This window comes from Onychostoma macrolepis, chromosome 07 (assembly GCF_012432095.1).
Source record: "Onychostoma macrolepis isolate SWU-2019 chromosome 07, ASM1243209v1, whole genome shotgun sequence".
Classification (NCBI taxonomy): Eukaryota; Metazoa; Chordata; class Actinopteri; order Cypriniformes; family Cyprinidae; genus Onychostoma; species Onychostoma macrolepis.
In genome coordinates this window covers 44,248,138-44,260,408 of record NC_081161.1, presented here as the reverse complement: position 1 = coordinate 44,260,408, position 12,271 = coordinate 44,248,138, and the positions used below count along the sequence as shown (strand labels likewise).

At 36.8% G+C, this 12,271-nt stretch overlaps 1 protein-coding gene across 3 annotated transcripts in view; it reads right to left on the bottom strand.

The window, feature by feature from the left end:
* The window catches only part of LOC131544800 (sialoadhesin-like), a 222,623-nt gene that overhangs the window by 12,088 nt on the left and 198,264 nt on the right, over positions 1-12,271 (bottom strand). For 2 of the 3 annotated variants that reach the window (XM_058783268.1, XM_058783269.1), the window contains exon 5: positions 1,970-2,260. In XM_058783268.1, the coding sequence (XP_058639251.1) occupies positions 1,970-2,260 (291 nt within the window). Of the gene's footprint in view, positions 1-1,969; positions 2,261-7,993; positions 8,258-8,397; positions 8,434-12,271 lie in introns of all 3 variants that reach the window. The other variant, XM_058783270.1, reaches the window with a different exon arrangement.

Sequence of the window (12,271 nt, the reverse complement as noted above, 5' to 3'; positions counted from 1 at the left end):
TTAAATACACTTAAAGATATTTGTAAACAAACATTGCTTTCATTTAACTATTATTAAGTAGTTAATTGATTAATTCTTGGATATCAGTTAATGAGATCTACAGTTCATTTCCAAGATTCTGTAGCTCCAATGTTAGATTAGTTTTCTCTAATTCCAGTTTTTGTATTTCTAATTTTAATTATGCTTCCTCCAGTGTTAATACTTCATATTGCTTTTCCAGTATATGGTTCATGGTTATCTTGCTTGCAGTGCCTTTCTGTGACTCTGTGTCTGAGCCACTTCCCACAGGTGCCACTTGGGTGCTGTCCAAATCATCTCCTTTAATAAAAAAACAAAACAATATTAGCAATGTTAATGAGTGACAGGAACAATTTCTTTGTCGTAAATATTTATTTGCAAGAATGCTGTTGCCACTACATGCTACTTAAGCCTCCTGTAGTCTTCAGTAATTTTAGAGTAAAAAAAATGACATTCTGTTTTTTATTTAATTTTTATGGGAATGGTAGGAGACATGGTGACTTTTGTGGCATGTGTGTACACACAGACACAAACTGTAAACATGATTTGAAAAGGCTAGATTATGGGTAACAAAATGTTTTTTCTTGGTTCAAGATTGTATTACCGTTAGGCTACAGTCAAAGGCTGACAAATTAACATTTAAATTAAAAAAATCAGAATTAGACAAAAAAGTAGTCTTTGATAATGTCTAAACATATATACAAAATCAAAACCTAAAACAGTAAGTAGTTCACTATGTTTGACAACACTGTCCTCAGAAACTAAAGGATGCTCATCCTTGTAAAATATAGAGAGCTATAGAGGCATCTAGTGGCTACACCATGGTATTACAGATTAATTTCTAAGTAAGGATTACCAGAAAGTTAACTTGGGGAGTTATAACTCGTTGTTTTAAGATTGTAAATATGTGTTTTACCTTCACTTTGTGTTGTTTGGTCCCGATTTGTCACATGCGCTTCTTCAGTGACCAACGTTAACGTTACCTCGCAATCTACTAAAAAAAAGACATGGTACTCAATCCAAAACAGCAGAATAGTAGGCTACTTAAACTAAAAGGATGCAAAAAACAAAAAACAACCACTTTCTAAGCTACAGAACACTTAACAACAGAAACATTAGCGAAAAACACTACTACTTACGAGACTGTCCAAGCGGAGCTGATGTAACAGCAGTGAGGCAATACATCTTCCTTATCGTGCAGGAAACTCCGCTCTCCCTCCCTCCGGGGATTCCTCAAAATATCGCCGATTCATCTCCATATATTTCAATTATGATTTCCGTTGTTCTTTTTAATTTAGGACTTGGTCCTCCTCCGGTTGCTGTTTTTTTCGTTTGGGTATTTCCTTCTTTGCTTCCTGTACCATATTTTTAAACCGTTTCTGTACATCTTTGACGGTTTGTGGGACCGTGGGATTTATACTATTAACTTTAGCCGTTATTGTGGCCCAAGCCTTGTGTTTTTTAATTGTTTGAATTGTAATCGCTAAATTTGTTCATTAAAATCGATTTGGCAGCATTGTATTCCTCCAATATGCAAATGTTTTCAGCAAAGGAAAACTGCGACGAGCGCCGACTGTCGGCCATTTTGTTTAAGCTGTTCAGTGTCTTACTTTCCCCACAATGCAGTGCGAATTAGACTGTCTAAATTAGACTTACTAAAGACAACCATGGACTTATTTTATGCAACAGTCTTTCCCCACTGACTTTAGTCAGTCAGGCTAATACTTAGACGCAGTCTTAAGACAATGGCTATGTTTATGCAACCGGCCACAGGTCCTGTGTGAACAGCTCCTTAACAAGTTAAAAGATAATTAAACAATTAAACCCTCAAATGAAGTGTAAATTATGATATTTATGAGTAGCGTGAATGTAACATCTAAAAACGAGAATGTCTTTTGATTGGATGTGTGATCATACATGTAGTGCAGAAGGACAATGAAATTCAACTCACCTTTCACAGAGATATAAACAGCAGAGCTTAAATATGATGAGACTGATCTTATCTGTCCTCTACACCAGAACCGATCCTGATCAGATACAGTAGCTCCTCTGATAGTGAGAGTGTCTCTGTTTACAGTGTAACGATCAGACGGCTGTAACTTTGAACTGTAGTATGTACTTCCTTTAAACCACTCATATCTCCAGTCACTGTGACCAGACTCTATAGCACAGGTCAGATTGACTGTCTCTCCAGTGAATACAGGACTGTCTGGTGTCACAGTCAGTGTAGATCTGGGTAAATCTGTGAAGAAAGACAAAAGCATAGTGACTCAAACACCTCTTTCCTTGAAATTTTGTAAATGTTTCACAGAACTGAACAATTGATCCACACATACATCCAGTGAAACGACAGACTTCTCTTTGGTGACGTATGCTGGATTTCTTCAGTTTATTTCATTTAGTTCACTTTAACCAGGAGCTGCAGCTCTGCAGAATTTAGCTTCATCCTTAATTAAACACAACTGATTCTGCTAATCGTAATGAATCACCGCTCTAGACCTCGTTATGATTAGCAGAATCAGTTGTGTTTAATTAAAGGGATAGTTCACCCAAAAATGAAAATTTGATGTTTATCTGCTTACCCCCGGGGCATCCAAGATGTAGGTGACTTTGTTTCTTCAGTAGAACATAAACAAAGATTTTTAACTCAAACCATTGCAGTCTGTCAGTCCTATAATGCAAGTCAATGGGCACACAATCTTTGAGTATAAAAAAGTTTGTGAACAAACTTTGAAGTTGGCTTAAGAAAGTCTGACCTATTAAATGCAGTTTTAAAAGCTTGCAGTTTGAAGGTGTTCATTTGAAGAAGTCTGAAGTTTAAATAAACAAGATAGATAGGAATATTAAATAGATAGACATAGATAGATAGATAGATAGATAGATGCTATGAACCTCAGAGTGGTTGCTAGGGTATTTTAGGTGGTTGCTACGGTGTTGCTATGTGATAGCTAAGGTGCTCTGGATTGTTACAAGTGATTTGCTATGACGGTTGCTAGGCTAACCGGGGTGGTTGCTAGGGTACCTGGGGCGTTGCTAGGGTGTAGCTATGTGGTTGCTAAGGTACCCGGGTCGGTTGCTATGCGGTTGCTAGGGTACCCTGGGGCGGTTGCTAGGGTGTTGCTATGCGGTTGCTAAGGTACCCGGGGTGATTGCTAGGGTGTTGCTAGCATGTTGCTAGCATGATTAACAAGTTACTAGCATGTTGCTAGCATGATTAGCAAGTTACTAGCATGTCTAAAAATGCTAGCAACATGCTAGTAACTTGTTAATCATGCTAGCAACATGCTAGTCACTTGCTAATCATGCTAACAACATTCTAGTAACACCCTAGCAACCACCCTGGGTACCTTAGCAACCGCATAGCAACACCATAGCAACCACCCCGGGTACACTAGCAACCACCCTGGGAACCCTAGCAACACCTTAGCAACCACCCTGGGTACCTTAGCTACCGCGTAGCAACACCCTAGCAACCACCCTGGGTACCCCTTACAGTAATGCAGATGCATTAAATATTGTTGTTCAGCGTGAAAAAAGGACAAAATAATTATGTGCGCAGTAAGCCCTGGTAGGAAAATGTACCATCGTGGATCACAAGAATAACTAAACTATCATATCTGTTATCATACCAAAACATTATAATCAGTGTTGTTTCAAAGTATATGTATATGTTTCAAAGTAAAAAAAAGTAAAAATCATCATAACCTTAATCTAATATACACTTTATCCTGACAAGCATACACACAAGCACATGCATGTAAAATCTCCTTCTTCTCTAATGACGCCTCACTGCTTGTGAAAACTGAGACAGCAATTCCTCTCAATAGAAAAATCATAATATGTGCAGATATAGTATGTGAATTACTATTCTTGCAAATGCATTACAAAATCATGCAAAACGTCTAATACATTTAGATCATTCTAACTCTTTTCCTTACAAAGATCATATACTTGTACTCTGACAGTATGCCTGCATGGCCTTATGTGAGTCCATTACAGTTGCCTTGAGGTTTTTTTGTAATTGCCTGATACATTTGATTAAATATGTAACATTTTTGAAAATACTTTACTTTCCAGTGAAGGTGACTAAGATTTTTTGTAGGAAATTATGTGTACGTAAATTGATGAAAAATGCACTTTTCACAGGACAAAATATGGAGTCACGTGACATGTGCACATGTCCTGAAAGTGGAAACAAAATGGACCCGTGTGGGTCATGTGACCACTTTTTTGTATGTTCATTTATTAGTTAAAAGCGGGGACGTCAAGTCGGACACTTTCTGCTCCCGGTAGACGCTCGCACGGTGTGGAGTGAAATAAATGCAATCTTTGTCAAACACACACGTTTCAGAAACGTTTTCATGAGCAACAAACACTTTTTATATACTGCTTAATACAGCACCATCTGTTCATGAATAAATTTCAACAAACATATACTATTTAAATACCAATAAAGTGGGGGTATGCTTTTAGCTGTGTTTTTTGTTAAACGTGACTCAATATAACACTGCGACTACACTAAAAAAGCTTTACTGTTATAAAAACACAGATTTGTAAGCATTATTGAAATTGAATTGTTAGAATAAACACACAACACAGGTCTGCTTGTCATCACAGAATCTGACCAATCAGAATAAAGTGTTGTCATCAAGGCTCAAAATAACAATATCAATACAAAGACAGAAGGAGAGCCCTCTTGTGGCTATCATACACACTCCGGCTGGCAGGTGTGACACTAATCAAGTCCTTCAGGCTTATTTGAGAACTACAGTAACAGAGTTTTGCACCCCTGGTTTAAACTGCCTCTTTCTTACAATCAACTGCAAGCTCACATTCATATCTGCGTCTGTTGTTGAGTCAGTGATCACATCTCAGGATCCACTCAAACACTGACACGTGATGGACAGAAACAAGTCATGCCTTCATTTTTCTTTTTTGATAATCATTAAGAATACAGAAGATATGTATGGGATCAGATTCCCGCCTAAAGTATTGCAGTCACGGATAAAAAAATAACAAGCGTGAAAACAAAATTTAAAAACGCAAGTAAAAATATATTGCACAAGATTTAAAAACGAAAGCAAAATTTTTCAGAATAGCAAACTATGGTCACGGATAGAAAAATAATAAGCGTAAATCAAAAAATTAATAACGGATAGAAAAATAATAAGCATGAATCAAAACTTCAAACACGTTTAAAATCATATTGCACAAAATTGAAATATTAATGCAAAATTATCTGACTTGCGCACAAAATCATGTTTTCCTTGGTTATATTTCTCTGCATTTTTCTATAGTTCTGCACTCAGACATTTTCTGCTCATATTTTTATTTTTTGTGTGCTTATGCTGTTTTTCCCTTCGCTCTTGTTTCCACGTTCTGCGCTTGCTTTCCCAAATGTTGCGGTTAGAGTTTCATGTAAATCAGGGTAGATTTAAGCCTCATCATTGGTCCACTAGTTCTTGATTGACAGCTCCTCCTCAGCCAATCAGTCGAAGAGGGGCGGTGACGTCACTCCAGTGCATCTCATTAGCTGCCCATGCTCAGCGTTCACTTGTACAGGTGAAAATGGATAACTGTCAGCTGGGTAACATCTTTCCATACAGGACACCGTTATATGTGTCTGTCTGTCACTGCTGTACGTCTGCCTGGCGATCCGTTAACGTTAAATGAGCCATCCTAGCGACCCGTCGTGGTTATATTCACCTGTATTCATTCGGCTATGGCCACACCGCGAAATGGAGCAGCCACAATATGCTCCTGGCTTTCGAAGTCACCATTATATAGGTCTGGTTCGCCCATATCTGACTAATAATAAGTCCTATACTGTTAGGAGAGAATAATATGAGTAAGAGTAATACATCCCAGTCACAATTGTTTAGTTTGTTAAACTGTGTGTAGGCAATAATTTGCTTATTTTTTGTCATGTATTTGTTTTTTTTTTGTTTTTGTAAACAGCTTTGCAGCTTTTTCTTTCATGTACAGTGTGTAATTGATAAGGTTGATGGTTTTGTAAGATTTATCACATTTTGTGTTTACAACAATAAGGAATATCACAGGAGGAAGCGTGTTTCCCCCGAATATCAGCTCCATTGAAAATCTTTATTGAACTGTAGTATAAAATCAATATAACAAGTACATTTTGAATGACTTATATTGTAACTATTTTCTCATTTTCCTCTATTTTGATGAAGAGTCCAAACAAAGCCACAGCAGAACAGTGTCCTACAAGCAACACACAGCAGCCTTTCATACTGAATGATTCACTTTATTTCTCACTGAATGAATCTGCCGTTTGAATGAATGATTTAATGTCTTACTCTAAAGATACTTGCCGCCACCTGCTGGGTGTTTTACTTTCATATTGTTGCTGTATTCTAACCTTATATATTTAAAACGTTAATTTTATGCAATTATATATGTAGCTTGTTGCATAGTGTTTATTTAAATACACATACTATGCAAATAAATCATTGTGTACATATCAAATCGACCTGTTCTCTGTAACTGTCTCCTCTGTAACACTACCACTTCATTGATCAGTAGTCAAATCTAGCCAAGTCCATGCAAAAACATTATTCATTCATTCATAATTAATTGATCAATTTACTAATTTACCGTTAACGGATCGCCGGGCAGACGTACAGCAGTGACATACAGACACATATAACGGTGTCCTGTATGGAAAGATGTTACCCAGCTGACAGTTAAACATTTTCACCTGTACAAGTGAACACTGAACATCGGAGCTAATGAGGAGCACTGGAGTGACGTCACCGCCCCTCTTCCACTGATTGGCTGAGGAGGAGCTGTCAATCAAGAACTAGTGGACCACTGATGATGCTTAAACCTGCTCTGATTTACATGAAACTCTAACTGCAACATTTGGGAAAGCAAGCGCAGAACGTGGAAACAAGAGTGAAGGGAAAACAGCATAAGCACACAAAAAATAAAAATATGAGAAGAAAATGTCTGAGAGCAGAAACAACAGAGAAATATAACCAAGGAAAACATGATTTTGTGCGCAAGTCAGATAATTTTGCATTAATATTTCAATTTTGTGCAATATGATTTTAAACGTGTTTGAAGTTTTGATTCATGCTTATTATTTTTAAAAATGCGTTATTAATTTTTTGATTTACGCTTATTATTTTTCCATCCGTGACCATTGTTTGCTATTCGGAAAAATTTTGCTTTCGTTTTTAAATCTTGTACAATATATTTTTACTTGCGTTTTTAAATTTTGTTTTCAAGCTTGTTATTTTTTTATCCGTGACTGCAATACTTTAGGCGGGAATCTGATCCCATAGATATGATCTGATGCTACTTCTGTTTCCTTCTGACTTTAAAATGTAGATGAGAGTCCTGAGAGTTTTAAGAGACTTTAGTTAAAAAAAAAAATCATTCTCATAAATAACTGAACTCTATGCAAGTTACTAAATTCCTAAAACAGTAAATCAGTATCAAAATCACTGATAAAAATGTACATCCCATAAACATCTTATGCAGTTCTGCATTTGAACAGAACAGTGACTAGAACATGTGATAACAGCATTAATAACAGCAATCATAGGCTACAGGTCTTCAGTAGATGAGTGACTCTAGAATATCATGCACTTAAACAACTAACTCAACTAAATGAGAAAAAATAAAAGAGAAAGAAATGAACATGTAACTAACATATAACTATTTAAAACATATAACTACATGATGATTGGGTTTTTAACTTATCATTTTAAATTAAATTTTTCTATTTTTTCCAAAAGAAAATGCACAGGGTTATAGTAAAAAATACAGCTTTCACATGTATCTGACTGACACATAAACTGTATGCTGTTATTTCAGTGTTGCTGTTAATGTAATTATTAGCAAATTAAATTAAATCAGTCAGAGCTACAATGCTAAACTTATGCACCCTGGAGCAACAAATAATGATTTAAATGAGCATTGAACAGATGTTAATATGATCACTCACCTGATACAGTCAGTGTAACAGCAGCACTGATGTCTGATCTCTCTCCTCTACAGCTGTATTCACCGCTATAAGACACATAATCAGCTGTGAAACTGAACTCTGCTCTTGTTGTTGTTGTGTATGGATAGAAAGTGTTTCCATCTTTAAACCAGCTGTATCTCCACTGATTGTCTCCTGCTCGCTGTATGTCACATGTGAGAGTGACTGTCTCTCCTCTGAACACACGCTGATCTGGAGTCACCTTCACTACAGGTTTTAGTCTCTCTGTATTAATACACATATGAGTAAATATTGATCACCTACAGTATCATTGTATCAATCACTGTTATGAACTCAAAACCTTTTCGTGAGAAAAACACTGCATTGTGGACAAATAAACATCAAAGAACTACAAACTACAGTACCTTGAGTGAGTCCAGCGTGGATGAAGGACATCAGCACTAAAAACAGAAGAAACACAGATATGATGTGTAAATAACCTTCAGTTATTTTAATTAGTTTTCAGGATTTATATATTATTCTTACATTATTTAATTATGTCCTTTCTTAATATTAGTTGTGTTTATTATATCTTACTTTGTACTCTTTAAGTTATTTAACCGATAGAGACTGTTATTGTGAAAGGCGGCTTGACGGAAGTGCTCAGAGCCCGCGCACTGCACGGAGAGAGCGCGAAGAAGACGGAGACGGATCACGGAGTTAAATTAAAGGATGAAAGACACTTTCAAGTGAATTTAGGCATTTAGTCACTGTTTGTTGTTTTATTCTGCAGTATTTTGTTTTGTTTTTGACTTTGTCTTTTGGCACCTGGTTGGAAAGGAGAACAAGGTAGTCAAGAACATATACGCACTTTATATAACAGGGCTTGGCAACCAACGTCACTGCGCAGTGCATTCTGGGACGTAAACAAGAGGGCGCCGCCATATTGTGAGGCCACATCGGGCGAGACTTAAAACGAAAAACAATGTTGAAAAGTCGATTAAAAGAACGAAATGTACTATACAGAGACAAACTTCTACCGGACGCAAGAAAACGGTACCTGGAAAAGATGGCCAACCACCCGCACCTATATTTTTGCCTGATTTAGATATAACGGCACCCGATCGTCACATTCAGGGTTCATATACGGTCATGAAAAACCTGGAAAAGTCATGGAATTTTAAAACCGCAATTTCCAGGCCTGGAAAGTTTTGGAAAAATAAATAAACCCAGAAAGTTTTGGAAAAGTCATGTTTCACAATTCTATGTACAGTAGAATTATGTTTAATCAGGTCCTCAATTTCGGTCTGGGATTGCGCATATATTCCCGCAGCTTTCGACTTTAAAATGAGGGAAATTCCTGCAAAACATTTATTCAATATAGCGTGTAGGTTAGATGAGTAAATAAATTCACACAAGTCATTTGAAAACAGCGTGAGTGATTCAGCTGAACCTCGTCGTCTCTCTTTGACCTTCTCTTCACATCTGCTGCACGCTGCGATACAAGACTTTAGCTCGCGTTTCGGTACAGCTGACAGAATTGTCAATTGCCTAATCGGTCATTGTTGCATTGTCACAGAAATGTATTATTTGCACGTCTTAAGTCTTTCGGTACTCGTGCGCTCCAGAGGCGCTTTTCTGTGCGCTGCAGTCACATCCAAAGCGCGCGCTGCGAACAAACAAACACAGCGTGTTGCGCTTAAGTGGCCAAATACACACAAAATAACGTCAAAATGGTCGTAAGCATTGTCGGGTTTGTCTTAAGTTGCGAACGCATATATGTATAAGTATTGGATCCGTGAAACAGGTCTTGTGACAGCAGCCTAATAAAGCTGTGCCGTCTGTCATTAATGTTAATCAAACAACAAAAGACAGAAGAAATCCCTCACTGCTCTTGACTAAATAATGTTTTGTGGAATAACTTTAATATGTTGATTTACAGTTTATTCAATTTCTGTATCCTATTTAAAACATTCATATTACAACTTCCTCGGCGCGTCGCGCAACAAGTGGCCTCACAAAATGGCGATTTTTCCCATCAGCCACCGCGGCGCTAGAGCAGTGACGTCACGCCCCCATCCCCTATACGCACTTTATATAACATTACCAGGGCTCTCAAGTTATAGCAAAAGTTTGGAGTGAGATGAGGGGAGGGGCCACGCAAAGGGGAGGAGCCACACAAAGGGGAGGAGCAAGTCAAATATTTGCAGCACCCAAGTGTTTGATAGCAGTTCGATTTTACCTATTGTTCATAATCGACCAGCACAAATAGAAATGATAAAATCTGGTAAATCTGATGAAAGACAAATTCATTCTAATAAAATAAAAAGATTTATGTATTTAAAAATACAAATGTATCAAAAGTAATAAGAAATTTTGCCCCAAATGAGCCAACTGAACAGCATACTGTACACATACAGTAGGATTACAGTACTTACCCTGAGTATGTATGTCAAGCTGTGTGTGTGTGTGTGTGTGTGTGTGTATATAGAGGACTCCCACATCAAGCTCATGATATATAATAGTGTTCCATCCAGAGTCAAACTGTTCCTAGTTTCGGTTTTGTTCAAACCAAGGTTATTTTCATAAACGAAAAGTGAAACTAAGACTAAAACTATTGGTCAAAAAACATTTTCGTAAACTGAAATAAAATTAAAATTTCTACATAAATGAAAAACTAAAACTAAACGAAACTAACAACAGTAACTGAAAAACGAACGAAAATAAAATAATAATTAGAAAAAAATAAATAATCGTGTTTGTGATTTAATAAACTCTTGTTCTGTGCCAGAAAATCGGACCTGTGGTTGTTCAGGGAAATAGCTGCGTCCTAAGCGCTATTCACAGAGAATGCCTTTTTGCATTTAAAAAACAAGACGCGGGCTATGAAATGGGAAATAACTATACAATATGAAATGGGAAATAATAATAATGCACACCTTACAGCGCACGAGCGTTTAAAAGCGTGCTCGACCTGCGAGAACAGCATGAGAATGAGTTAACAGACACATTATTAAAAGTTTTGGATGAGCTGACTTCAGTGAATATAGTCATTCTGTCAGCTGTGCGATTACTATGGTAACCCGCCTCGAGTCCATCACACGAGCACCGCCTCGACTGTATAAAACGCATCCGAAATGAGAGAAAGCGATAGCCGCTGTGTTTCTGTGTAAAAGGGGCTTTACTGGGATTGATTGCGTTGCTCATCTGAAGCGCGTGCCCGCTGGAGCGGCTCGTCAAAGTAAAGTGCAAAGTGCAAACATCATTTAAATCACCATATCGCATTTATTTTTGAGTAGTAGGGCATGTTTCCTCAAACCCAGCACTGGAGGGCCATTGTTCTGCAGAATTTAGCTACAACCCTGATAAAAACTCAGCTGCCTGATGATGTCTAGTAACTCTGAAAACCTTGATTAGCTTGATGTTTATAAACTATTGGCATATTAAACAAGATTTAATCTTTAATATAAATGAATATGAATTGATAAATTGTATACATATAAGTTGCATATTTTATTTTCATTATTAAGAGGTTTGCACAAGAGTTAACTGTAAACTGCAAACATTCAACTTTGCTAAAATTAAATGTCTTGTTTGGTCTACACTGGAAGTATTCCATTAACTCTGTTAAACTATAATTACTAAAACTGAAACTAAAATATATAAAAACTAAATAGAAACGTGTTCACAAAATAAAAACGAAACTAAAACTAACAAAACCATTAATGAAACGAACTAAAACTAAACTGAAATTATAGGAAATTTGAAAACGATATTAAAATAAAAACTAATTTAAAAATTCAAAACTATAATATGGAAAACACACTGCATCTGAATTTGAGTGGTGAAGCCACAGTGCTTTATATGGGAGCCCCCTGCCCCTGTCATCAAGGCATCAAAATGTGCAACAAACACAACAGAAAAAAGAAAAAAAAAAAAACATTCATAAGCTGAAATGTGTACACGCTCTCTCTCTCTCACACACACACACACACACACACACACACACACACACACACAGCTAAGGTTGGTTGTTTTTGTCTAATTTTTATGAATGTGAATTCATTACATTTTACAATATTGTTTATTCATCTGTTATCTTGTTGTGAAGTCTATAAGCACAATAAACACATTAAGGAAGACAGTACAACATCAGTGCACGAGTTAAATCCTTTATTCTTCAACCGGGCTGTCACATGATGCATTTTCATTCATTTATAGTCATAGTCTCCCAACAGATAATCTACTGACTATATGTAACTTTGCAAGTACATGTCAACTTATTCTAATCATAACCCT